The 26027-nt window shown below is 43.2% G+C and overlaps 2 protein-coding genes and 1 long non-coding RNA gene across 4 annotated transcripts in view; 2 read left to right on the top strand and 1 right to left on the bottom strand.

Annotated features, from left to right (window-relative positions):
• Positions 1 to 1066: 1066 nt before the first annotated feature.
• LOC122177040 (actin, acrosomal process isoform-like) lies at positions 1067 to 2176 on the bottom strand. The gene has a single exon (XM_042866092.1). It carries the CDS (start codon positions 2030 to 2032, stop codon positions 1067 to 1069), a length of 966 nt encoding a protein of 321 aa, XP_042722026.1. The 5' UTR covers positions 2033 to 2176.
• Positions 2177 to 3746: 1570 nt separating this feature from the next.
• LOC122177043 lies at positions 3747 to 20669 on the top strand. The gene is made up of 3 exons (XR_006177916.1): positions 3747 to 3836; positions 14929 to 15511; positions 20313 to 20669. It is a non-coding gene; the product is annotated as an uncharacterized LOC122177043 (long non-coding RNA).
• Positions 20670 to 21243: 574 nt separating this feature from the next.
• CDC42SE2 (CDC42 small effector 2) overlaps positions 21244 to 26027 on the top strand; it is a 98785-nt gene continuing 94001 nt past the window's right edge. For both annotated transcript variants that reach the window (XM_042866100.1, XM_042866101.1), the window contains exons 1-2: positions 21244 to 21385; positions 21891 to 21942. The gene's annotated coding sequence lies outside the window, so the exon portion shown is untranslated. The remainder of the gene's footprint in view (positions 21386 to 21890; positions 21943 to 26027) is intronic.

Here is a 26027-nt window from a genome sequence, read left to right as displayed (position 1 = left end):
TCATTCACAACCCTCTGAAATTGATTTGGAGTTTGCAGTTCTGCTTTAAAGTGAATTAACATTCTTTTTTTTTTTTCCCCCACCATTTTTAACCATATTTCAGTGAATGGTGAAATAAGTATCAAAGGTGGAGAAATAGAAAAATAAAATATTCCAAGTGGGAAGGGACCCATGAGAATCATTAAGTCCAACTCCTGGCTTTATGCAGGACCACCCAAAATTTAACCCAATGTCTGAGAGCATTGTCTAAATACTCACTCCCTGAACTCTGGTAGGTTCAGTGTGTGGGCACTCTGTGCCCACTGCCCTCCAGTGCAGAACCTGTCCTTAACCCCCAGCTGCCCCTCCCCTGACAGCCATTCATGCCGTTCCCCTGAGCTCTGTCACTGTCACAGAGAGCAGAGCTCAGCGCTGCCCCTCTTCTCCTTGTGAGGAGCTGCAGCTGCCAAGAGGCCTCCCCTCAGCTCCTGGGCTCTGGGCTGAACACATCCAGAGATCTCAGTTACTCCTCAAACATCTTGCCCTTCATACCCTTCATTGTGCATCATACAGCCCTCCTCTTGATGCTGCCTTAATAGTTTTGCATCCTTACATTGTGGCACTCAAACCTGTACCCAGAGCTCAACGTGAGGCTACACAGAGCAGAGTGGGACAACTTGCTCAGCTGATAGTTCAGAGCCTGATGACCCCAGAATACAGCTGGCCCTTTTGGCTGCATGGGAGCACTGCTGGTTCATACTTAGCACAGCACCAACAAAAACCCTCAGATGCCTCTCTGCAAGGCTGCCTTCCGGCCATTTGTCCCCCATCCTATACATCCATCCAGGATGACACCTCCTGGATACAGAATCTGGCTGGTATGTGTATTCCATTCCAAAACATTATTTTGGGGCAGTAGATCCCAAATTTGAATGGAATAAGGGCTGTAAAAAAGGGGGGAGAAAGTCCCTTGGGGAAAAAAGAAAAAAAAAAAAAAAAATGTAGAGCTTGAATTTTCATTTTTTTTTTTAATAAAAATTTTCAAGCAGATGTAGTTGCATGCTACTCCCGCAGCTCTCTAGCAGAGTCAGAAGCAATACCGGTGCACAGCACTGGAGCCGCTCTCGATGTATATATCCCGAGGAAGCCATGAGCCCTGGAAGGCATCAAGTGAAGCAGCAATGGAGCCTCCTAGCCAGGCAGCAATATGGCGGCTGGGGGCAGCAGCAGGGTGCTCGCTGCCCAGATCCTGAGCCACACGTTGAGCAAAGCCACACAGCAGTGTGGTGCCTCCAGCCAGCAGCAGTGGGGGGTTACCAGGTTGGGCTCCACTGAGGTGCAGGGAGCGGGCCGCCATCTCTAGTAGCCCTGGGCCTGGGACTCCAAGGACCTTAGGGGTGAAGAGGGCCTCAGCACAGCGGGAGTACTCATCTTGAAGGAGGGGCCCCATGGGCTCAGAGTGGGCACCGGGTGGGTGGCAACAGCAGCGTGTCTCCTTCAGGTGCTGGAGGGTCTCTGCTGGCAGTCGCAGTCCGCGGGCTGCCAGCATCTGGCCCAGGTAGAATGTGAGATCATTCCCAGCCAAGTCCAGTCGGAAGGAGGCATGGGGCAGCACGTAGCCGTCCTGTACTGCCACTGCATAAGATGTGCCGGCACCAGAGCCCAGAACCACACCGGTGGTACAGCCATAGGAATAGGCAACAAGCACAGAGCGGGGCATCACAAGCATGGCTGGCACACCAAAGCCCTCGAAGAGGAGCTCGGCCACCTTCTCACGGTTGACGATAGGGGACAGCGGGGCATCGGTGGCCAGCACAGCCAGCTCCTCAGGGCACACAGCCAAATCGTGGTAGAATATGCGATGCCACAGCTCTTCCAACCCGTCCCAGTCAGTGACCACACCGTGAGTGAGAATGGAGCCATCCTTGACCTGGCTGGGCACCACTGATCGTGGCCTCTCATCCCCGGCCAGCCCGCTCTTGGTGTGGCCCATCCCTGTGTCAATGACAACAGCACAAAGATCCTTGTACCTTGCTGCTAAACCAGACATCATCACACGTCTGGGGCTGGCTCACTGCAGGGTGGACTGTGAGTTGCCAGAGTGCTTGCCTGCATCACAGCTGGAGGGAGGTGACATCACTGATGGCAGAGAATAGAGAAGGGCAAGAAGGAAGACACTGATAATTACAGGCCTTTCAATCAGTGCCTGGTAAAATTATGGAGAAAATGATGATGGGAGCTACTGAAAAACACCTGAAGGAAAATGTGGTCATTGGTCGTAGTCAGCATGGGTTCGTGAGGGGGAGAGTCCTCTTTAAGTAACTTAACTTCCTTTTATGACAAGGTCACCCAACTAATTGACCAAGGGAATTCAGTTGATGTTATCTTATAGAATTCAGTAAAGCTTTCAGTACTGTTTCTCAATATCCTTCTAGACAAAATGTCCAGTATATGGCTAGACAAAAACATAATGCAGTGAGTGAACAACTGTTTGATGGGTCAAGCCCAAGGATTATAGTAAATAGGATAACATCAGGTTGGCAGCTAGTCACTAACAGGGAACCCCAGGGTTCCATTCTCTTTGGTGCTTTCTTGAACTGGATGTAGGACTAGAAGGTGTTTTGAGCAAGTATGCTGATGATACTAATCTGGGAGGAATTGTTGACTCTGTCAAGGGTGGAGAGGCCTTACGGAGAGATCCAGACACATAAGAAAGCTGGACAGTCTCCAACTGCATGAAGTTTAACAACAAAAAGTGCTGGATTTTGCACCTTGGGAGGGGCAACCCTGGCTGTACATACAGACTGGGAAATGAGATGACTGCTGTGGAGCAGCCCTACTGAAGGAGATTTAGGGGTCTTCATCAATAGCAAACTGAACGTGAGTCAACAGTGTGCCTAGGCAGCAAGCAAGGCAAACTGTACCCTAGAGTGCATCAGGTCCAGCACTGTGAGCCAGACAAGGAAGGAACTGTCCTGCTCTATGCTGCACTGATGCAGCCTAATCTTGAGTACTGTCTGCAGTTTTTGGCACCACAATGCAAAAATGACATAAAACTATCAAGAGAGTGCAGAAAGGAAGACTGCAGAGAGACTGCAGATTAAGGATCTGGAAGGGAACACACATGAGGAGCAGCTGAGATCCCTTTGTTTGTTCAGCCTTGGGAGTAGAAGACTGAAGGGATTCTTCATCATGGCCTGTGGCTTCCTTATGAGAGGAAGTGGGAAGACAGGTGCTAATTTCTTCTTTCTGATGACCAGTGATGGAGCCTAGGGGGATGGAATGGAGCTGCAACAGTGTAAGATCACATTCTGTGCTGGGTAGCTGTGTATGCAAAATATAAATCATAGCTCGAGTCCAATAAAACTAGAAAGGCCAGAGCATCTTGTTGTCCTGTCTTTAACTGTCAATCTCAAACTCTCAATCTCAAATCTCAATCATCAAACAATGAAGAATTATACAGTAAAGGTACAGCATGGAAATACAGGCTTAAAGTCCCTGGGTGTGTAGCCCTCACTACCAGCAGCAGCAGCAGTGAGAGAGGACTTTATATGAGAATTCCAGCTATGATACATGCTAAAGTATGTACTATACTCTACCTGATCATTGTTTAAGCATATATCTCAAAGGATGGGAGTTGAGGTGAAGGTACAGACTCTTTGGTGGTGAGCAGCAACAGAATGGGAGGCAATGGGCACTAACTGGAACAGAGGAAGTTGCATACTAACACGAAGAGTAACTTCTTTACTGTTTGGAACAGGCTGCCTAGAGATGTTGTGGAGCCTCCTCAGGAGATATTCAAGACCCACCTGAATGCCTGCTTGTCTGACTGCCACAGGGAACCTGCTTTAGCAGAGGTTTGGACTCAATGATTTCTTTTTTTTTTTTCTCCATTTCTCTCAGGTAGAACTGTGAACATTTTCAGACTGATTTCAAGTCCTCCTACAGTACTATTAGACTTTATGAAAGTTTTAGCTGAATTGGTACAGCTGTATTCAGAGTTAAATCTTCACTGTTATGGGAAAACAAGTAGCAGAAAATAAAGAACGTAAGACTGAACCTCTCCTACCACTCCTCACAGTCTACACCTGTTAAAATTATGATAGCACCTACTTTTGTGGAGCTGATAGCCATCAAGACCTCTGCCTGCTTAGCCTTGCGAAGAGCTACAATAGACATGTGTGACATAAAGATTTTACTTGACTACTGGTGAAGTGAATACTGTTGAACAAAAATAACTGTTTTCTTTAGATTCCAGCATTAAGCAGTTTATCTCTGTTCACTATCGCTGAGCTTGTATAAAATGTAATTTTTTCATGCTTAGTCTCCCTTCATGCCTGAAACACCTTTGGAAAGAAAGGAATTCATGGTCTCATAAAAGCTGTAGTTGGAATAACTGTCAGAAGTCAAATCATAAATCACTGTTAGCAGGAAAGCATACTTGATGCAAATGAATTACATGGGCAGAGGGCTGAAATAAGCCAATTGAAGTTATTAACAGAAGCCTCCATAAATAGAAGTTGTTGGAAATAAACACTGACAAAATAAAACTTAAATAGATTATTAAGAAATGAAATACATAATTCTGATGAATTATACATGATTTTTTTTCTCTTCCTTACTTACCTCCTTTCCCCACCATCAAGCACCTCAGTAAGCCCTACATTGTGTGGTGGACATGCCTTAAATTCCCAGCAGGCCTCTTTACAGAAGGACAAAGGAGTTGCGCCACTGAATGTTGTGTCCCTGTGTTTTTGGTGTCTATTTTAGTAGTGGAACTAGGTTTGTACCCTTGACCTTCCCTTCAGTGTCTCAGATGAGTTGTGTGTCCATAAAGGACATCATTAGTTGGTATGGAGCTGTGTTAGCAAGAAACAGGAAAAAAACAAGTTTCAGGATTTGTCTGCTCCTTTTAAGTGGTGGTTTTCAGTTTTTTATTGGGCTTCTAAAAAACTATCTGGCTTTCTGTCATGGTTTTATGATGTTTGGTTATCAGTATTCCACATCATAACATCATGTAGTGCACTGGGAATTGAAGAGTTAATGCTCCAAGTCTGGATACCTGTCCCGGAAGAGAATAACTACTGCATGCCCCAGAGGACTGCTTGCTGTTCTGTTATCATTTCTGCTCAGGGGGAAAAGATGAAACGCCTTCGTAGGTCACCTGATGGCTCTTTTGGTCATCTGGCTTGTCTCTGTTGTGGGTGCCATCTCGTCCGTCACAGCATTAGAGTAAGGTCTTTGGTTTTCAGACACTCTCTCATAATGTTTGATTTATTAGCTTCAATTCTGATTATACTGTATTATATTGTATTATAGTGTGTTATCTTGAATTCGAATATGTTGTTTAGTAAATTAGTTTGTTTCTCCTCAGATCATTGCCAGGCCAAACCAGCCTGTAAACAGTTGACATTCTTGTTGGAGAATGCCTTGACACTTTCCTAGCCCCTTTTTATAAAACTCCTAATGCAGATCAACATTCTTTTTTATTTTAAAAATTAGCCACATTAAAAAGTACCTATTTATTTAACCAAATGTTATCAACTACTGTTACAGCATTGTGGTATAAAACAGCACTGAAACTCATTCTTTACTTGTGTAGAAATCTTTGTGTAGAAAGCTTTGTGTGGAAAAGACTGCCAGTGCTTTAGCAGAAAAACAGGAGCAGGAAGATCAGTAGAGGATGACTCTTGTGAAGGAAGTTCAGGAAGGAAAGCAAAAGAAAAGTAACAAGTGAGTCAAGTGAGACTGAGAGGGACAAGAATCTCTTCTTAGCATCAGTGCCCTCTTCTAATCATCAGCACTCCTCAAAACCTTCGTATGTTTCATGTCTCAAAACAATCTTCAAATAGGTAGCCAAAATACATATACCCTAAATAAAAACATTCATTTTCAAGATGTATCAAAAATGAGCCTCCTCTCACACCATTAGGCTGAGCAGCACGGGCACCAAGCTGCGCTGACCCCCTTCAGAGCAGGGTTGCATCTACCCCTCCTGCCACACTGAGGTCACAGAACCCTGGTGAGTAATACCTGGCACTTGCAAGAACAATTTTCCCTCCCTTGCGGCAAAGACACTTTGCAAAATGTCCGTCAGAGAGCTTGGGAAGCATCGCCATTTTCATTTTGCAGCTGGAGGAACAGATGCAGAAATAACGTCTGAGAAGTTGGTGGCAGGGCTCAGAAGCTAGTTCAGTGAAGCCTAGGTCTCAGGACTTTGAGCTAAGCAATACTTTGTTCTGAAGATGTCTCAGTATTCACATTTGCCTTTTTGTATAACAGGTATTTAATTTCAACTACATGAAAAGAGAAACAGTGTAGAACGCGAGCAAGTCAATTATATAAATAAGGCTGATTTCTTCAATAAAATAGAAGGCATTTATTGCTGAGAGAAATAGAATACTGAGTAAGCTGGGAGCGTGAATACTATTAATTCTGACTTCTGCAAACAGATCTTGTTAGATTGGCAACTGACACAAGCAACCTTCTGCTGCATTTCCAGATATGGGTTTTGTCTGTTCAGGACTGTCTTCCATGCGTTCATGTTTTAAATTATATGATTTCCTGAAAATAAAAATAGCTTTGTTAAACTTAGACATTCAACAAACTATGTCAGATTGCTCAAGGCAGGAGAAGTATTTCTTTGCATAATAAAACTTCCTGAATACTGAACAGTTTAAGAGTTAAAACTTATATGCTGTCCTGAGATTCCTCTTGTGTTCACCAGTTTTGCTCTGGATAAAATGGATGCTGCTGCTTACCCCATTTACTTTTTTTCTCACACTGAAATTTGCAACCACAGTAAAAACCTAAGTCCTACATCCGAATTCTTCTATCAGACTGAGATGTTGAACAACTTGGAGGAGTATCAGTATTTAATGTTTTCTTATGCGTGCACAGCTGGCCAGCAGTCCATGTCATGAACTTTGTGAACAGCCTCACTGAAGGTAATCAAGATGCTTCCATACAGTGGGATATAAAGAAACAGTCTGCTTCACTAGTGAGTAGACTGCCATTTTTGGAGAATTCCACAGACTGGGTGAAGCTGCAGGCCTGAACTGTCAAGTCCTGTGGGCAGGGGCTAGCTGAGAGACCACCTGCATGCACTTTGCAAACAGTAGGAGGTGGAGGTGGGCAGCACGTGGGAAAGCACCTGGCAGAGGCTAGCAGCTGGGAGTAGCTCTGCACTTACAAATGTGCCAAATTAAGGAAATGAGACAACAACCACGTGGAGGAGTTTGATATGGATGCGTCTAAGACATGATCACAATAAAATATCACATTAAGGCCCTACTTAATGTCACATTTTCAGGGGGGAAAAAAAGAAAGATAAATCCTACAGAACTGCCCAAGGTGTAGGCATTAGCAACTTCCTATACCATCTTCCTGAGGGTATTTTAGGCCTGAATCACTGACAAAGGAGTGCAAGTTGTCCGACAGGCACTGTATGCCTCTCAGCTAATGAGTGCATCTGGCTTTTAATCCCTTCATGGTACTAAGACATTCTTCACATCATCAAAGAATGTTGTTCTGTTTAGTCCAGACAGAAGCATGTGACAAGGAGATTCTCACTTGCTGGAATAGCGCACTGAAGAAGGGTCCCCTTCCTTTGTGCTGTCACTTAACCGTGTCAGTAGCTTTCCTCTGCTCACTGCTGCAGTGTTGCAGTAGGTTTGTAACTGTTGGTGGTTGCTGACCTGACAGCAAAATAAGAGACAGCTGGAAAAGACGTGGAGGAAGGAACAGCAGCAAAGTTTTCTGCTGCACTTTGCTACTCGCCTGAGGAGAAATTCTGAAGCTACACACACATTTTCTTCAGTATTTATTTTCTCTTGAGAAGTAGAAGCATGAAATGAGAGAAAGTCATCTTGCAGTATCAACAGCCTTGCAGTACTATCGTCTTGGGGCCATATCAAGACAGTCAACTCTAAAGAGGCTTCAGGTGTCTCTTTCCTGATAGCGCCATTGACAATGACTAAAGAAAAGAAAACAAATTACAGCAGAACCACTAGTGCAAAAGGGAATAAAGAAGAATACTCCTATTATGCTACAGGGACTGATGCCGTAATAGTAGATTGTGATTCTCCAAGCCTCATGAAACTGGTTCTCTGTTACGCATGCATGCATGCACAAAGATTTGATGTAAATCTTTGTCAACTCAGTAGATAATACAATAATCAACCAGAACTTGAATGATCAGGGTCCAGCAATCTAATTCTTGAACAGATACAGAAGGCTGTTCAAATTACATCTGCTGTTGTATATCAATGAATTCAGATGTCCTAATAACTTTTAGGGCACTTCTACATTTTGATGTCTTTATGTCACAATGAGTTTATCTGACATTCAAAGAAGAATATACAAATGGTTTTTTTCTTATTGGCAGCTGAGAATTGAGTATTTTTCTTTTCAAAACAAGTCTGAGACATTAAATAAATATCCTACATGCAGGGTGGGATAGTAAGCATTCTCAGTATGGGTTGGCAAGAAAGCAGTCCTGAATTCTGGGCCAAAGCTAGAAGTTACTTGCAAAATTTGATGATAAAGCTACATGTATAAATCTGTATTAGGGAATCCAGGGCTGCTTGAAAGAGACAGAAAGCCTTATACCCTCCAGCCAAGTTTTGTAGGTGAGTTGCTGAAGTCTGGTGCAGGACGTGTTAACTGCGTATCAGAGATCTGAAATAGTTTAGAAGAACAGTTTCTACTTGAACAAGCAGCATAGTGCAGCTGCAGCAGAGCAGTAGAACAAAATGCTCAGTGTTGGAGGACTAATGACCACAGTATATTGGAGGTTTTGAAAGAGTAATGTAAACATGAACTAAGTGATACAGAGGCAGAATGAGTGAAAGCAAAACAAGATGAAGAAAAAAAAAATCTATCAGCAAACATGCTGCAAACAGATTTTTTTTTTTTATTTTTTATTGTAGTTATGCATAGACTGAGCAGTAGCAAAGGCATTTTCCAGTGTCAGATTGGGTTGAAACAGACCATTTTGATCAACTACAACAACAAAGCAGCAGCAGATTTGCCTTTCAGTGGGAGGCAGGGGTTTGTCAGAGCGGTACCGCAGCCACCTAACCAGTCATGGAACCACCCACACTTCTCTTTGATTATTTTTAAGTTCAGCTTGCTCCTTCTTGCTCTTCGTTTTGACTGTGAGCTCTTCAAGCAGGTTCTCTTTCTCCATATATAAGAACTTTATTGTTTTATTTAAATATGCCATAATGGGAATTTTGGATTCTGACCAAGGCAAACAGTAAACAGAGAAAATCAACAGTAGCCATGTGTAATATCACAACATTTCATTACATTTTCTGCTTGCTCCTGGTTTTTCATTGCTGTTGACCACCCTGGAAGAAGAATGAATACAAACTCATTTTTTGTTTCAGTAGTCTCAGTTTTTTGTGCTTCAGAAAATTGCATAGGTAGTGGTCATATATGAGTGAATTCCAAATGTCCAAACAGGCCAAAGGATCTAGTGTCTTGTTCTGAACATACACATGAGTAGATTCAAAATTTGAAAAGAAATTTGGCAGTTGTGAGATTTTCCAACATTAGTAGAAGCAAAGATGCTTTGTCTCCACTGTGATCTGAATGCATTTTGCAGCATATTGTAGAATCTTAGAATGACATAATCATAGAACCAAACACAGATATAGATTGGAGGGGATCTTGAACATCACCTAGTTCCAACCCCATGCTGTGGGCAGGGCTACCACCCACCTGATCTGGCTGCCCAGGTCCCATCCAACTTGGCCTTGAGCACCTCTAGAGATGGAGCCTCCAACGATTCTCTGGCAGCCTGTCCAGTTGCCTCACCACCATCTGAGGAAAGATTTTCCCCTGAAGTTCCCCCCTAACATCTGTTCTAAATTGTCCCCCAGCAGAAGACATGGTGTACCACACTGTTCACACCCAGCAAACTGCTAATCCTGGTTAGTGCTGTCTCACAGGCAAGGCACAGCACAAATGACAGGCACTGTGTGTTCCCTAGGCTCATCCAAACATGGAACTGCCTGTGTGTATTCTTAGACTGAGATAGTGTAGGAGTAAAAATGAATTCATTAATAATGCAAGGTGAACAGTTTGGGGAGGGAGGAATGTTATAACTGCTGGTAGAGAGGTATTTTTTTGTGCGTGTGTGTGTTCAAGTCTTATCTGTAGAAGGCAGTATGAGGAAATTTTTAAGGAAACCCAGAAACTGTTTAATTGTTCTGTTGCCACACTATATTGTCTAGGCATAATAAAAGGAACATGAGCCCCATGTCTCTAATTTGATACCCTCAGAAAGTTCCTCATTCTCTTCTTGCCGAAGGAAGACATCTATTCTCCTTTTATATTTGCTCCAAAACTAATGCAATTCTTGGGATTTAATCCAGCTTCCATAGAGGTTAGTGGGAAATTCTTAATGGATTTCACTGGGATACAGTGATTATTTATTTACTTATTTCTTGTCAGATTAGGTCATTACAAATATATCCTTCATTCTTAAGGAAGTGGCATGGGAGAAAGTAAAAGGATTTCACTTCCATGAAATCCCTCAGTATGTTTCAAATCTAAAATGAGGTAAGGAAAAAAAACAAAGGAAAAATGGCCCAAAAGAGTTAGCACATTTTTTTTAAACTCCTGCAAGTATATCCCACATACAAAGTCCAGATTGTCACCATAAATATCTCACAAATGAAGTATCTTACAGTGCCAATCCATAAACTTCCAGTAGCAACTACCCAAGATTTTTGTCAGAGAGTCCCAACCATTCCTGAACGTGGTGGAAATCTTCTGGTACAACACCGCTATGTAGAACACTGGTTGCCAGCAGCATGTCTTTGCTCTCACTCCTACTTGTCCTAAACATTAGTGAAGCTGTCCTAGCACTGGCAAAGCATTGGTAAGAAATACCTTCAAAGAAAAGCTTAACGCATTAAGCTTTTGGATGTCAGTGTTTTTTAATTGTGTTCCCACATTGTATGAGTAAATTGTGCTAAAAGTTTTCCAGGAAGATTTTGGCTTAAGCTCCCATTGCTTCAGATGCCTTAGGGACAAGCCTCAGAATAGAACTGGCTATGTATAACTTGATGGTGACAAAATACTAAGCATTCGGGGAGCAGCATGCTGTTTTCAGTCCTCTGCACACTGAGGCAATCTGTTTGCTTTAAATGTTCTGCAGACCTTCTTCTTTCCAATAAAGCAATCAAAATAAAGCCAGTAGCAGCAGGCAGTGTGGTATGCTGACGTTGCTCCCTGCTTTGAATTCCTAGCTCAGTGGGTAGAACAAGGCTGTGCACCAACAGCTGAGCCACCTCAAGTCGATATGGCTTTATCCCACCTTAGGCTCCCACCATAGGCTGCTTGTGGTTCCAACAAGATGAAGTGGTGCTCCATCTGTTCCCAAACACACATTTGGACCAATAGGACTAAAAATACAGAAACCAAAAAGGAAGCAATCACATGGTGGACATAAAACACTAAAGCACATACTGAGTTTCCGAAATTACATGTCCTTATATTCTCGAGGGCACAGCTCTATTTATCTCTATTTATGTATCATTGCCATTTACTGCTCAGCTGTGGATTGTTTGAGGAAAAGAGAGTTTCTATGAGATAATTCAGCACACAAATCCTTGGAATGTCTTCCTAGATGTATAAATAGGCAGTACATTATATTTGGTAGCTCCCTGCTGCTGTTCTACACATTTTCACTGTAATTTTTTTTTTTTTTTTTTTACTGATTTATGCACACTGTAATCAGTCTCTCTGTCAGGGATCTTTAAAGTGGAAAGCAATTCATCAACATTTTGCTTGACTTTTTGGAATGCTGAAAAAGTAAGTTATATGAACTACCAGGGGATAGCCTGACAAACTGTTGAAATTGTTCAGGTAGTGTATGTGATTTGCTCATGAGCAGAATCTATGCCGGTGTATTTTTTTAATAGAAATAACTGTTCTAGAACAAATAGTTGAAATCTACTCAGGTGAATAAAAAAACTGCTTTTTGAGAGATGGCTGGAGTTGCTGTAAATTTCAATGTGAGTTTAATATCTGAAGAAGCTCCAAGATCTCCCAGTGTGGAACCTGAATTACATTTAATATGCATATAAAGCCTCAATTTTTTTAAAGTTTGCCCACCAGCGTTATCACATGGTGCCTAATTTTTTCTTTGCAATTGCTCAGAGGACACCAAACTCTATTCCAGGACATGATTATGCCCATTAGCATACTTCCAATACATTTCAGCACCAGTGTTGGCTGCTCTAGTAAAGAGGCAGACACTCTGTGGCCCGACCTCACTAGAAGGAGGTCGTTATGGGGGAAATGAAACATAGGCATTCTTAGGCTTCCTACACAGCCCCAGCTTCCTGCACTGCTCCTGCTGCCAAGCAGGTGCTGAAGGCACAGGTGCAAAATACACCCAGTGGGCACCCACCCATACCTATGAATCTGCTCAGAAGGACATATTTGGATAACCTTTCAGGTTACAGCTTACTAATTAAGTCATAAGAGTGAATCCTTTTTTTTTTTTTTTTTTTCCCCCAGCATAAGTCCCAATGATTTAGAGCCCCTTATTCCAGAATGTTTACTTTTCTCTTTGGATATTACAGGATCATACTTTAGGTCAGATATCCCAGTGCTCTGATAAGTTAGAAAGCAATGCTGGTACAAATGACATCCAAGGGAAATTTCCCATGTTTCCCCTAGTTTTGTGAGGAAAGAAAATAAATTAAGGTCAAATGTAGACTTAGGAAGGGAAAGAGAATGGTTGATTAAATATTCCTTTGTCAGTTTTGTGCCATAGGGGAGAAAAGGCAGTCACTCAATACCCAGAGGAAATATACTTTCAGAGAATATTTGAACAATCATCTTGCAGAACTTTTTGCTACCGTATATTTCTTAAGGCATTAAACTGGAAAAATTGTATTCTGACTGCCTGCAGTAGCTGTGATTTCTATTATGTGAATTGGGTGATTGGATAGCCCCATTTTCACAGCTAATTCTCTCAACCACATAAATGTGAAAATCTGATATTCCTTTAAGGCAGTTTTCATTATTCTATTAGCTTTCTTTTCAGATCAAGTTTTTTTTCTCTCTCTTTTTTAATTTCCTATTCAAATTAATAAGGTTTTCTTACCTTGCTTCAAGCTGTGAATGCTGTGTAAATCTTAGTTTTTGTCATAAAAAGATAAAGTCTCAGATTTGTAAGTTCCTGTAAGTTTTTGTTGTCCTTTATTAGACTGCAGAGAAACCACACAGCAGAGAGTTGGTGAACATCTCACCTGCCAGAAAAACTTTGTTCATTTGACTTTTTTATCAGACCATATAGAGAAAAAAACATAAGAAACTAGAATTTATTAGCTCTGGCAAACCTGGAATTTCATACTAATATTTTACTGTTAGTATATCTTAGTCACATTTCAACTTACAAGTATGCTTTTGTCCTTTTGTAGTTCTGTCACCACAAAAGACCGAGATTTCACTTCCCATTGCACACCGGAGACCAGAATTCAGAATGGATATTGTCATCCATTTGCATCTCAGGAAGACATTTTCCTGCCAAATATTATGGGCAACATCCATGTAATCTGATATCTTGGTTTAATTACACATACAGCATTGATGATTGCATGTACCTATAACTTTCAGTTATTAACTATGTCCATAAACATTTTGTTTTCATTCCCTCAGCACCTGTGAAGAACTTTTCACTTCTACAGAGATGTTCACTCACCATTCACTTGTACTCTGTCTCCAGCGTCATTTGCTGCATCAGTGGTCTTGCTCAGTTCAGGAAAATAAGACATGTTCAGGTCTGCCCCACACAAAAAGCCATGCCCTGCCATGGCAAACTGTGGCAGTGCAGCTGGACAGGCAAGCCACAACTGTGCTTCACCCAAGCAGGAACCAGTGAGGCTGATGGCACAAAAATAAAAAGCTGCATAACCTCACACATACATTTTTCTACTGTGGGGATGGTGTTTAAGTTTTTTGATGGATTGTCACATATATCCTGCCTCTGGCTTCGAGCTTTCTAAAATTCTCCGAGCTCTATAAGCAGTCCTAAGGATTCTTATTTTCAGGAAAGCTCAGCATGTTTTTCCCCTACATCATCTAGTTCTATTGTGAAACCCCAACTCTTTTGACCAGTGCTATGGACACAGAATAAATGCCTGTACTTAATGATAGTACTGTTACAGATTTCAGTAGCAAGCAGAAAGATGGTGCTTCAGGACACAACATTACTGTGCATATAGGAAAAAATATAGGAAAAGCAGTTGCTTTTCCTTTTTTGTCAACATGAATGTCCTGCTCAAAATAAATGTCAGTCTCTGGTGGCTTGAGACTGAAAGTTATTCCAAAGTAATGTGGCAGGTTGGAAAAAGGTCAAAACTACCAGCAATCTGTGAGTTGATGTAACTTGCTGCCTATTGTGTAAAGGAGGAAAGGAGGTATGTCTTAATGGAATGGCTAACTGCTCAGCCAAGCTGAGCAAGCAGGCTTTTAGTACCACCCATCCACCTGCCAAGTAGGATTCTGTTTTTAAATGTCTAGCTGCAGCAAATAACAAAACCAGCAGCAAGGGAAAAGGTATATTGCAATTTATTAGTGTAACTGAGCATGAACCTTCCTGATACTAAGTGGGGGGAAAATAAATAAATAAATAAAGACCCAGACACTCAAAATACTGTGTTACAAAGCTATAAACACACAAACACATGGTAAAAACCTGGTCTTACTGAAGATGGGGGCACATTTCCCACAGTAGATGGGAAGGATCCCTTCCTTTGACCTGGAACCCAGAATCCCATTGGCCTTCTTGGCCACCAAGGCACACTGCTGGCTCATGGCCAACCTGTGGTTCACCAGGAACCCCAGGTCCTTTCCCACAGAGCTTCTCATGTCCAGCAGGTCAAATCCCAACCTGTACTGATACTTGTGGTTATTCCTTCACAGGTGCAAGACTCTACAGTTGCTCTTCTTAAACCTCATCTGGTTTCTTACTGCCCAGCTCTCCAGTCTGTCCAGGTCTTGCTGAATAGCAGCACAACCTCTGGCATATCAACCACTTCTCCCAGCTTTGTATCAGCGTAATTGCTCACAGTGGATGCTACTCCCTCATCAAGGTCATCAATGAAGATACTGAACAAGACTGGACCCAGCACCGACACCTGAGGAACACCACTAGTTACAGGTCTCCAACCGGACTCTGCACTGCTGATTGCCACCCTCTGAGCTCATCAGCCAGTTCTCAACCCACCTTGCTATCCATTCATCTTTCCCACACTTTCTTAGCTTTGTTATGAGGATGTCACGGGGGACATTATCAAAAGCCTTGCTGAAGTCAAGGTAGACCACATCTATTGCTCTCCCCCTATCTACCCAGCTGGTGATGACATCATAGAAGACTACAAGGTTGATCAAGCACGATTTTCCCTTTGTGAGTCCATGCTGACCATTCCTGATGACCTTCTTCTCTTCCGATTGCTTGGAGATGCCATCCAGAACAAGCTGTTACATCACCTTTCCAGGGAAAGAGGTGAGAATGACTGGCCTGTAGTTCCCCGGATTCTTCTTCTGGCCCTTTCTGAAGACTGTAGTGACACTGGCTATCCTCCAGTCTTCAGGCACCTTTCCTGTACTCCAACACCTGTCCAAGATGATAGAGAGTGGTTCGGCAATCACCTCTGCCAGCTCCCTCAGCACATATGGGTGTATGAAATCAGGTCCCGTGGCTTTGTGCACACTGATGCTCCACATTTCACAGAGAGAACAGAAGTCTCTTTAGAGGTACAAAATGTACCTGACACCAGATACAGCATCAAAATATATATTTTAAAGCTAGAAACAGAATTATTGTGAAAGTATTAGTAATTTCTTTGCATGCTCCTTTGGCCAGAAAAAAAAAAAAAAAGAAGAAAAGGGAAGGTATGAGAAGGGAGGAAGGGAAGGGAGGAAGGGAGGAAGGGAGGAAAGGAATTTTTTCCAGAATGAGAAGGAAAACACTTGAGCATAGTCAGCACTACCAATGGTGTAAATCTGTAAAAGTCTCCATTTCATCAGTAAGACACTTGGGAATATTAATACTAATGGTGAGAAAAAGTAGATGTTGAAGAGGATTCCAGGGGGTTCGCTCTCATCCCCTGACCTTTCTGCCAAATTTCACAGCAGCATCTCTCAGCAAAGCCTGCTTTCCACAGTGCCTAAAGGAATGACCTTTAATGTCCCTGGTAAAACCAGTAAAACTCATATTTTTATACATAGGAAAACAAAGTTAAACTCGAGAGCTCCTGAAATAACAATACAAAAAATTAAATTGCAGCATTATTTATTATTTATATCACAATAGCAAGTAGAGAAGCCAATCTAATAGGAAATTGCTTAAAGCCAGGCAATGACAGCATGAACATAACATGCACCTTAAACAGACCGGGAGCAGAGGGTGAGAGAGGAAACAAAGAAGGAAGTTAAATAATTACAGCTTTCCAGGACCATATAAATGCCTACAAAGAAAATTCAAGGAAGTTATATAAAGTGTGTTACAAACCCAATTATCAGCCCTGGTTCTTGCACAGACAATAACTGTAAAAAAATTTTTATGGTATTGCATTTCTGTCAGGAAAAAAAAAAAAGAGCAGTGAATGAAGACATTGCACAGAGATTTGACTGCAGGCTTAGAAAGAAGCAACAAAATCACTGCCACTATTTACTGAAGCTCCTTTCTGACAGAGGAAGTGCTGAAATGGAATAGATCTGCAAAAATTCCCTTTGAATTTACAATTGGTGAGCTGCTTTTGTTTAAAAATCTTATTTTTACATCACAGAAAAGCTCTGGGGTACTCTGCCAGATTCAGGTCTTTACATGTTAAGTGAGAAGTGATTGAGCTGATAAAACACATGCTCATTTCCACTCTCACCTTCCCGGTGAGTGTAAATGTGCCTCACTCTGCTAACAGAGTACCTGAGCTTGTGCATCAAGTGTATCTTCTGTGAGTGTAAGTGAGAAAGAAAGCACCGCTGCCTATAAAGCTACGAAGCATGTGGCATGAGCCTTCGTGTCGACAGGACATATGGACGGGCTTGCATGCCAAATCTGTGTGAATTTGGAGGATTTGCAGGGACTTCCAGGGGGGAAAAATAAAAAAAAAAAAAAAAAAATCTGGAGGAATAAAGGTCTTCCCTTATTCTGGCTTGTTTGTGGTGAAGGACTGGGGATATCCACTATGGGTAAGTGGAGATCCCCATGGAGATCACAGTAGCTTTCTTTTACAGTAGCAGACCAAAGGCTAAACTTGCTCCTTGCCCCTGCACCACCTGTCAGAGCTGTTCTTGAGTCTGGCTCTTAATGTTTGGACTGATCTTCAGTGCTGGCTGTGAACAGACCATTGCAGACTCTGGCTGAATGAACAGAGCTTAACGTGTTGCCTCTCAGAAGTTGAGCTGCATTAGGGGCCCCTAACTCCTTGCTTGCAGAAAACAGCAATAGAAAAGACTTCTGCACAGACTGCCACAAGAATGCACAGGGTTGGCACAGGTCAGCAGCATGGGCCTAGCCAGCTGCAGCAGCTCCATATATTGCTGACCCCACTGCTTGTAGCTGCCGTCCAAACCTTCTTAGGACAGCCATGGCAATTCCAGAAATAGAGGAACACCATGATGTTTGTGGGTGTTACATCCACACACTGTAGCTTGGTCACAGCTAACATGTTCAATTTATTGTTTATTTAAAACAGAGAACAATGCATTGCTAGATTTGGAATTATTAAACTTCGGTTTTTTCCTTTTAAAAAGCAACCATTCTATTGCAAACATAATCAAAGCAAGCAATGGTGGATTTCTCTTTGTTTGGAATGCTAACTGCCAAGCATTCTGGCACACAGGGTGGGAAGAATATCATTTATCACAAAAGGTTCATTCAGATATAGAGTTATTTCTGCCCTGATAAATTTCATTCTTTGGCATGAGGCCCCGAGGAAGCGGGAGGGGGAAAACTAGATTCTGAAAGATAAACTTCCCTTCTAACTTTAGATATGGAAGAGATAATTTTAAAAAGTCATCAGTAATGGGAAAGAAATGCAGAGAACAGTCACTCTTTGCTCAGAAAGACACAAGACAAGTATTTAGAAAGTGAAGATTTTATGGCTGTGTATATGTGTGGCTGTATATATGCAGTCTGGCCCACGACTGTCCCCTGACATCTTCCTGGCACAGTGTAGATGGACTTCACATGGTGCTGCTGCACACATCTTGGAGACATTGGGTGCTCACTACTTTGTGCTACCAGGACCAGCAAGACGCTCTGGGCACACGGCAGGGAAGATGCCCAAGACTATGAGCATTATCAGAACTGCCTAAAACAGAGAATGATGAATGTATACATCAGTGGTGCTCCCAGTGTGGGCAGTTCTCCACAGGAAGAATTCCTGTATAAGCAGGTTTTGTCCAATATCCTGCAGTGTCCTTCTGATTTATGCACTTCAGCACAAAGCCTGGCCAATAAGATCTGGACATTCTCACTTAAATCAAGTGCACAGTGTGGAAGCAACACACGGCACAGCATTCTTCATTACGCTTTTTGAATATACACTACCAAGACAGGATAAAATTCTGCAGAAGGTTTTTTGTACAAATATGTCTAGTTATAACATTTCTATTTAGATATTCAGCTTTCTGCATAAGTTGCTTCTCAAAAGATCTTATGTCAGCATGTCCTCTTCATTATTTCTTCAATACTACCTTGACTTCTTGACTACTAGGAGTCAAGAACTGAGAAACTGAGCTAATGAAAGAAAAGGAACTTGTGTCTAGAATGACTGGGACTGCATCCAAACTCAGGATTGTTTTGCGTGACTTACCTAGTAGTCTTCTATGATGGTATTAAATGCATCAATAGACAAGAAGTGAGCCACTGATATAATCTGTTTGGACTCCAGTAAGGTCTTTGACATGGTCTCCCATAACATCCTTTTCTATAAATTGGAAAGATATGGATTTTTTGGGTGAACTCTTTGATGAACAGGAACTGTTTTCAAGGCTGTATCCACAGAATTGTCTTAATGGCTCAGTATCTGGATGGAGATCAGTGACAAGTTATGTGCTTCAGTACAAGGTCAGTACAGGGAGAGACATTCTTTAGTATCTTATATCATATCTTAATATCAGTGACATCGACAGCGGGGTCAAGAGCACCCACAGCAAGTCTTCTGTGGATGACATCAAGCTGTGTGGTGCTTGATGACATGCCTGAGAGATGGGATGTAATCAAGAGAGACCAAGGCAGGCTTGAGCAGTGGGCCCAGGAGAGCCTCATGAGGTTCAACAAATCCTGGCGAAAGGTCTTGTACCGGGCTGTAGCAACCTCTGCTATCAGTACAATCCCAGACAAGAAGATTGAGCATAGCCATTGAAAAGGACTTTATGGTACTGGTGAGTGGAAGCTAGATGTGAGCCAGCAACGTGCCCTTACAGCCCAGAAAGCCAACTGTACCCTGTGCTTCATCAAAACAAGCATCGCCAGCAGGTTGAGGGAGGTGGTCTTGCCCCTCTGCTCTGCACTGGTGAGATCTCACCTGGAGTACTGTGTGCAAACGTGAGTCTTCACTACTGGAGAGACATGGACCTGTTGGAGCATGTTCAGAGGAGGGTCACAAAAATGACTGAAGGGTAGAATACCCCCCCCTAAGAGAACAGACTAAGAGAGCAGGGGTTGTTCAGCCTGAAGGGGAAAAGTTTCCAGGGAGACCAGAGAGTTGCCTTTCAGTATCTAAAGGGTGGCTGTAAAAGGGATCAGACTATTTAGCAGTGTCTGTTGTGATAGGACAAGGGAAAATGGTTTCAAACTAAAAGAGAGGAGATTTAGAGTAGATATAATGAAAAAAGGTTTTTAAAGTGATGTTAGTGAAACACTGGAACAGGTTGCCCAGAGAGGTGGTGGATGCTCTGTCCCTACAGACATCCAAGATCAGGCTGGACCAGGCTTTGAGCAATCTCTCAGAGCTGTGAGTGTCCCTGTTCATTGCAGGGAGGTTGGACTATGTGACTTTGGGACTCCCTTCCAACTCAATTGTATGATTCTATGATTCCATGATTTGGTTTCTGGTTTTACTATGCACTATCTGTACGACATAAGGCAAGTTATAGTGTTTTTTTATGCAGTCCATTAAGAATAAAGAGAAGTTTAAAACCAATGCTAATAAGGGCTGCAGCAGCACTTTTCAAGAACCGGATAATATTCACGATCTAAATAGATGCATGAAAAATGCTGCTGGTGTGGCTGATACATACTTGAGTTTGGAAGAGAATAACTTTTATTTTTATTTATTGATTTATACAATTTTAAGACAATGCACGGTCCTAGCAAGTGCTATGGAGAGCACTCTGCTCAAGATTCCTGATGCCATAACAGCTACTTGGGATCGGCAAACCAGTCACTGCTTCACCACCCACTCTGCCGTCGGTAAAATGGTGAAGGTCATCAGCAAAACACGGGGCCCGCTGCTGTGAACGGTCTTGGGTCTAGCTCAGAGCCTTCTGCCGCGCTCTACACTCCCCTCTCCTGGAGCTATGATCCGACCGCGTCAGATCTCGATAGCTGCTTTCCCACGGCCTCTGCAAGGACAGCGCACTCCCGCTGATGACTAAGCAAGCAACCAACCCCTCACAGCTGCACAGCAGGTGAGGCGATCCCCGCGGCGCGCCGGGAGGGGTCCGGAGCTAGGCCTGCAGGCTGCGGCAGGGACCTTCCCTCTGGCCACGGCGGGGGCCGTGCTGCCCGCAGCTCTAATACCTTATAGAAGCACCGCGTGGGGCGGGCGGCAACAGCTCGCCGGCCGGCACGACGCAGCACGGCCCTGCCCTGCTGCCCGCCGGCGACTCAAGGCCCTGCTGCGCTCCGAGAGGGAAGGGCCGGCAGGGGTCGCTGCGGGGCCGGGCACGTTCCCTCCCGGCGCCGGCGGTGCTTTGGAAGCGCTCTGGCGGCGGCGGCGGAGAGGGGAGCGGGCGGCGGCAGCAGCCGCCGTCGCTACCGCCCGGCCTCCTTTGTCCCCTCCCTCCCAGCGCCGAGCCGAAACCGACGGGGAGCTGGCCGCCCGGGGATCCGCTCCCCTCGCCACAGCAGCGCTGTCGAGGTCGCCATCTTCACCTCCATCCACCCCGCCCCGGAGCCTCCCGGCCGGGCTCGCAACGCCGCGCCCCACCGCGCAGGGAGGGCGCTCGGCCGGGAGCGCGGGAGGGGGCCCGCACCCGCTGCATGTGACTGCCCGGCCGCGTCGGACACCCCGCCGATCGCGCCCGCATCCTCCTTGCAGTCGCCCCGCAACGCGGGGAGAGGCGCGGGACGCCCTGCGGAGGGGTACGGAGGTTCCGAGGCGCAGCGGGCAGACAAAGGAGAGGGCGCCGCCGTGGGCAGCGGTGAGTGACGTCGCGGGGGTCCGCAGAGCCCGAGCACCCGGTGCCACGGGAAGCGGCGAGCAGGGAAGGGAAAGACCGGGCCGGGCCGAGCGCGGGTACCGATACCTGGCGGCGGGAGGGACCGCTCCCTGCCCGCGCGCTGGCGCTGCAGCGGGGCCGGAAGCGATGCTCGGCCGGCGGGCTGCGGGCAGGGCGAAGCGCGCTGCTCTCTGTCGTGTTATCGGGCAGGTGCCTCGGCGGGCGGGTGCGCGGATGCGGGCCTTGGGCCCGGCCTGCGGGGGGCGGGAGCGGGCGGGCGACAGCGGGCGTGGGGTGACCTCAGGGTGGTGCTGTGGATGGGCTCCCCGAGGGCCGCGAGCTTGCCGCTGGTGCAGCTCGGTAGCACGTCCCCGAAAAGGCGGCCGTGTGGCAGCGGAGGTGCGCTTGTCCGCTGAGGGGGGACGGGGGTTCGACTTCTGCTGACCGCATCTAACCGTGTGCTTCTGCCAAAATCTTGCTGTTACAGAGAGAAGAACATAAGGTCCTGGGACTTTTTGCTCTGAAGTTGATATGATTGAAACTGTAAGTCCGCTCATTCTGTTCTTAAGTTTGGATGGGTGAATGGATGGATGGAGGAATTATTTAATCTCTGTCTCACATTTTTTTTTTTCCTACAAAAAACTTCAGGTGCAAATTAAATGAAATCCTAAACAGATTTCTCGTAGCTATTGCAACACATCTTTACAGTACTGTGATAACAGGATGCAAAACTAAGTGGTTGTAAACCTCGGATGTACTGTTTGGTAAAGCCGGAGGTTCTGTTTTTGAGGTTTTTTTTGTTTGGTGCTGAGTCTTATTTAATCCTGAAGGACAAATGGCTGCTACTGAATCTCAGTTCAGCAGTAAGGGAGCCCTTGTAGCTGTAACACTGACGTGCTTCCTTATATTTAACTGAATAAATCGGGGCTATGTGTGAGGAATAACCACATTTTAAGGAATGTTTAGTCAGTGCCATTTGCTTAGGTAATCTGATTAATGATAGCTCAGTACAGATACAGGGATGTTTCTGAAAGGTATCTTTCATATTGGTGACATAGTCACAATTTTGAAAGACAAAATAACTTACAGAGATTAGTTTTTTTAAGGTTAAAAGGGGCTATTGTCAGTGAAATTGTAGGGAATGTTCAAGCAAATAGTGAACTAAGTAGAAGCTCAAGTAAGCAAAGAAGTCATGCACTGTGTATAAATTCTAATTTGCACATAGATTTGTTTACCAGTATATACATCACTGGTCTTCAAACTTAATTTCACCTTAAAATCTGAATATGGTTGACTGAACACCTAAACATGTTTTGCTAATGTAGAAAATGTTTTCAACACAATTTCTGCTTTGAGGAAAGGAGGCTCTTATTACCATAGAAGATCAATTATTCTGTGTTCAAGACTCTTCCTTGTGGAGTTTCTGAGTATCTAGACCAAAGATGTTTAGGTCTGAGAAAAACTGTGTTGTATGGTCTATGAAGTGTCCTAATCCATTTCTACACAAGATGATGAAAACTGAAACTGTTGGCAGGTGCATTTTGTTATCGAGAAATGCTGCGGCTCTATCACGTATTATCTTTTATTGAAAGCTGTAAAGCTGTAAAGCTGACCTTATACAGTTTACCTGTGCTGTAATACAACCACACAAATTACTTTGAAGAATCCTGGTAGTTCTGACCCTATAAAACATGTAAGGAGTTCTGTGATGGCTTGCAGTGTGTGGCCATCTAAGGGAAAGCCTGTGGAGGGGGTGGCTTATCATGATTGAAAAAAGAGAAATGAAAATGTTTCAAACATCCTGTCATGGTTTCTGCTGTCAAAAAAAAAAAAAAAAAAAAAAAAAAAGTTGGGCTGCTTTAGAAATGGAAATGGAGAAAAAAAAATGCAGTTTATGTTCTAAGTGACTTTCTGAATGTTTTTTCTTTTTTATTGTTACTTTTCTTCCTAGCCATCAGAGCATTCATTGCAGTGATTAGAATACTACTAAAGCAGTGTCAAGAAATTGGATTATGTCCTATGGAAATATTGCAGTAAACAAGAAATATTAGATGTTCACGCTTAACATTTCTCCCTGGTGTATGATCAACACTGTTCTGCTTTTCTAGAAGTAGTGGTTCATGGTAGTTAAGTAGTTTGTTAACCAGAAGTTCCTTGGTAGTCTAGCACCTGGTAACCTGAACAAGCCTTTTGGAGCTTGCCCAAACCCTTTAGATGTTGGTACCAGACTTTTTGACCGTCAGACGTGGAGTGTGTGTGTGTGTGTGTGTGTGTGTAAGGGTGTCTCTTTTTTCAGTAAGATTTCTTGCTGGCAGTGCAATACACTATCACATAAATAAAAATGACTTTTTTTACACTGTTGACATATAAATAATAAGGAGAATATTTCATTATGGAGTGTGTAATTGAGGTGATAGTTTCTTGGAGCTGAAGAATTTTTTTGAAGTTAAGAATAGTGAAGTGATATTTCATTTGTTTAATGTGATCATAGACCAACCCTTAGGCATGAAATGTAAAGCTGAATTAAATTACTCAATGATGTAACAAACTGCTTCCCAAAAGTATCTTTCTTTCAAGTCTTTTTTTTTTTGAAGGAGGGTAACTTAGCTTGTTGTGAAGAGGCAGACTGTACATAAGCCTGGTGCGCTACATGCCTAAAAAAATCTCTTGTCAATCTGCTTTACACATACAGTAAAGACTCACTGTAACTCTGGGTTCTGGTCAGTGTCACCTGAGCACTTGGTTATAACTTGGTTATAATCCAAATACTCCTGACCTTTTACCTCCTTTGAGTGATCCCTTGGCTGTTCAAATTAGTTTTTGGTTTCTTAGTTGCAGCTTGTGACTACACTTGGGAACTTGAGTGTAGGAGCTGAGTAGAAATTTCACATCAGATATATTAGTTCAACACATGTTTTTAGTAGGTAGGGTTCTATCTAACACTAAAAAGTGTTGCTTGACATAAACACATGCCTGAACAGCCCACTTATCTTTGGTTGCCTCCCTAGCTCTGGATATCTGTTTCTCATGCTTTGCCTCTCTGTATGTACAGATATGAGAAAATGGGTAGTCAGTAGCATGGTCCTTCCTACAACCTTGCTAGTACCTTCCTCTGTCATGTTAATGAAAAAGTGTTTGCTAGTAACTACAAGTAACTGCCCATCTTGAATACTGGTCTCATTATGTCTCCCAGTAGTAGCATTTTTCTGCAAAGCACGTAACTGAGATGTGTGAAAATGCTCACTAGTTCTGATGCCTTAGGTGCAAAGAAAAGCATTCTTGTTTTTGCTCAAGGTTTGTGGGGAATTTGCTGCTATGTACTCCATTTATGCGGTTGGTACATATGTGCCCATTTTCTAATGCAATTTTATCAATTCTTAAAGCACACTTTAGCAGGATTAGTATTATGGTGGATTTTTTAGTATTACAGCTGTTTTGCTATTTTCCTCTTGGAACAGACATGCTATAGAGGCTAAGTGTATATGATGATGACTACACAAGTAAATACTTTGTTGTTGTTGTTCAAGAGCAAACATTTGAATGGATTTGATATAAACTTGGGAGTGGAAAAGAAAAGGGGGGATGAAAAGAGAAGTGTTTTTGTAAAGCATTCTGGATGAAAAAAGGAGCAAATTTCAAGCATCTCATAATCATTTGAAGATTTGATATTTTGATGGTGCAAGACAGTCTTGCATTATTAGCGTTTCTTTTTTTTTTTTCACTGCATTACTACTGATGATGTCAGGAAATAATGATAAATTTAAGGCAAAGCAACCTGAAACAAATGAAAGTGGGTAAGAGAAAAGTCAAACAGTTGCACTGAACATGTTGAAGTTTTCAAGTTCATGCTGCACTTAATGAGTAGAATGAAGAGAATGAAGAGGAAAATTAACAATGAGAATGCTGGCTGGTTTTGACAGACAGTGTTTTAGAAAAAAGAAAAAAAGAACAAGATGAATGATTCTGGAGAGTGCTGTGTGAGAATCTTCTCAGTGCTTGTTGCATAGCTGGGTGTTATAATGTTTGAGGACCCTTTCGGTCTCTTTTTACTTCTGTGTGTTGTGTGCAGTTGTTGTTGAATTTTTCACATCAGCTTTTTACTCTGGTGATAACTACTGTCCTACTCAAGTTTAACCTGGCAGGTACATTAGTACTAGACAGTCATTCTCAGTGCGCCAGGGGAGAGTATCGAAGGAAAAAAGAAATAGAATTCATAGGCTGAGATGAAAGCTGTTTACTAAGAAAGAAGAGAGAAATAAGCATGTTATTATTATTATTATTAGAAAACAAGTGATGCACAGCACAATTGCACACTACCCACCCAACAATGTCCAACCAATTCCTGAGCAGCAGCTGCAGCCTCAGAACTGCTCTCAGTTTTATAGTTTTTTTTTCACACAATGTCATATGATATGGAATTGTAAAACCATAGAATCATTATGCTTGGAAAAGATTGTTAAGATTACCCAGTCCCAGTCCAACTGCCAGTCCATCCTCACTATGCCCACTAAACTATGTCACTCACTTCCAGATTCACGTATTTCTTCAACACCTCCAGGGACAGTGACTCCACCCACTCTTTGGGCAGTCTACTCCAATGCCTGAGCACTCCTTCTGAGAATAGATTT

Source organism: Lagopus leucura, unplaced genomic scaffold (genome assembly GCF_019238085.1).
Source record: "Lagopus leucura isolate 7727_CA_CO unplaced genomic scaffold, USGS_WTPT01 Super-Scaffold_810, whole genome shotgun sequence".
Taxonomy (NCBI): domain Eukaryota; kingdom Metazoa; phylum Chordata; class Aves; order Galliformes; family Phasianidae; genus Lagopus; species Lagopus leucura.
The sequence above is the reverse complement of the archived record's forward strand: the minus strand, read 5'-3'. Positions and strand labels throughout refer to the sequence as shown.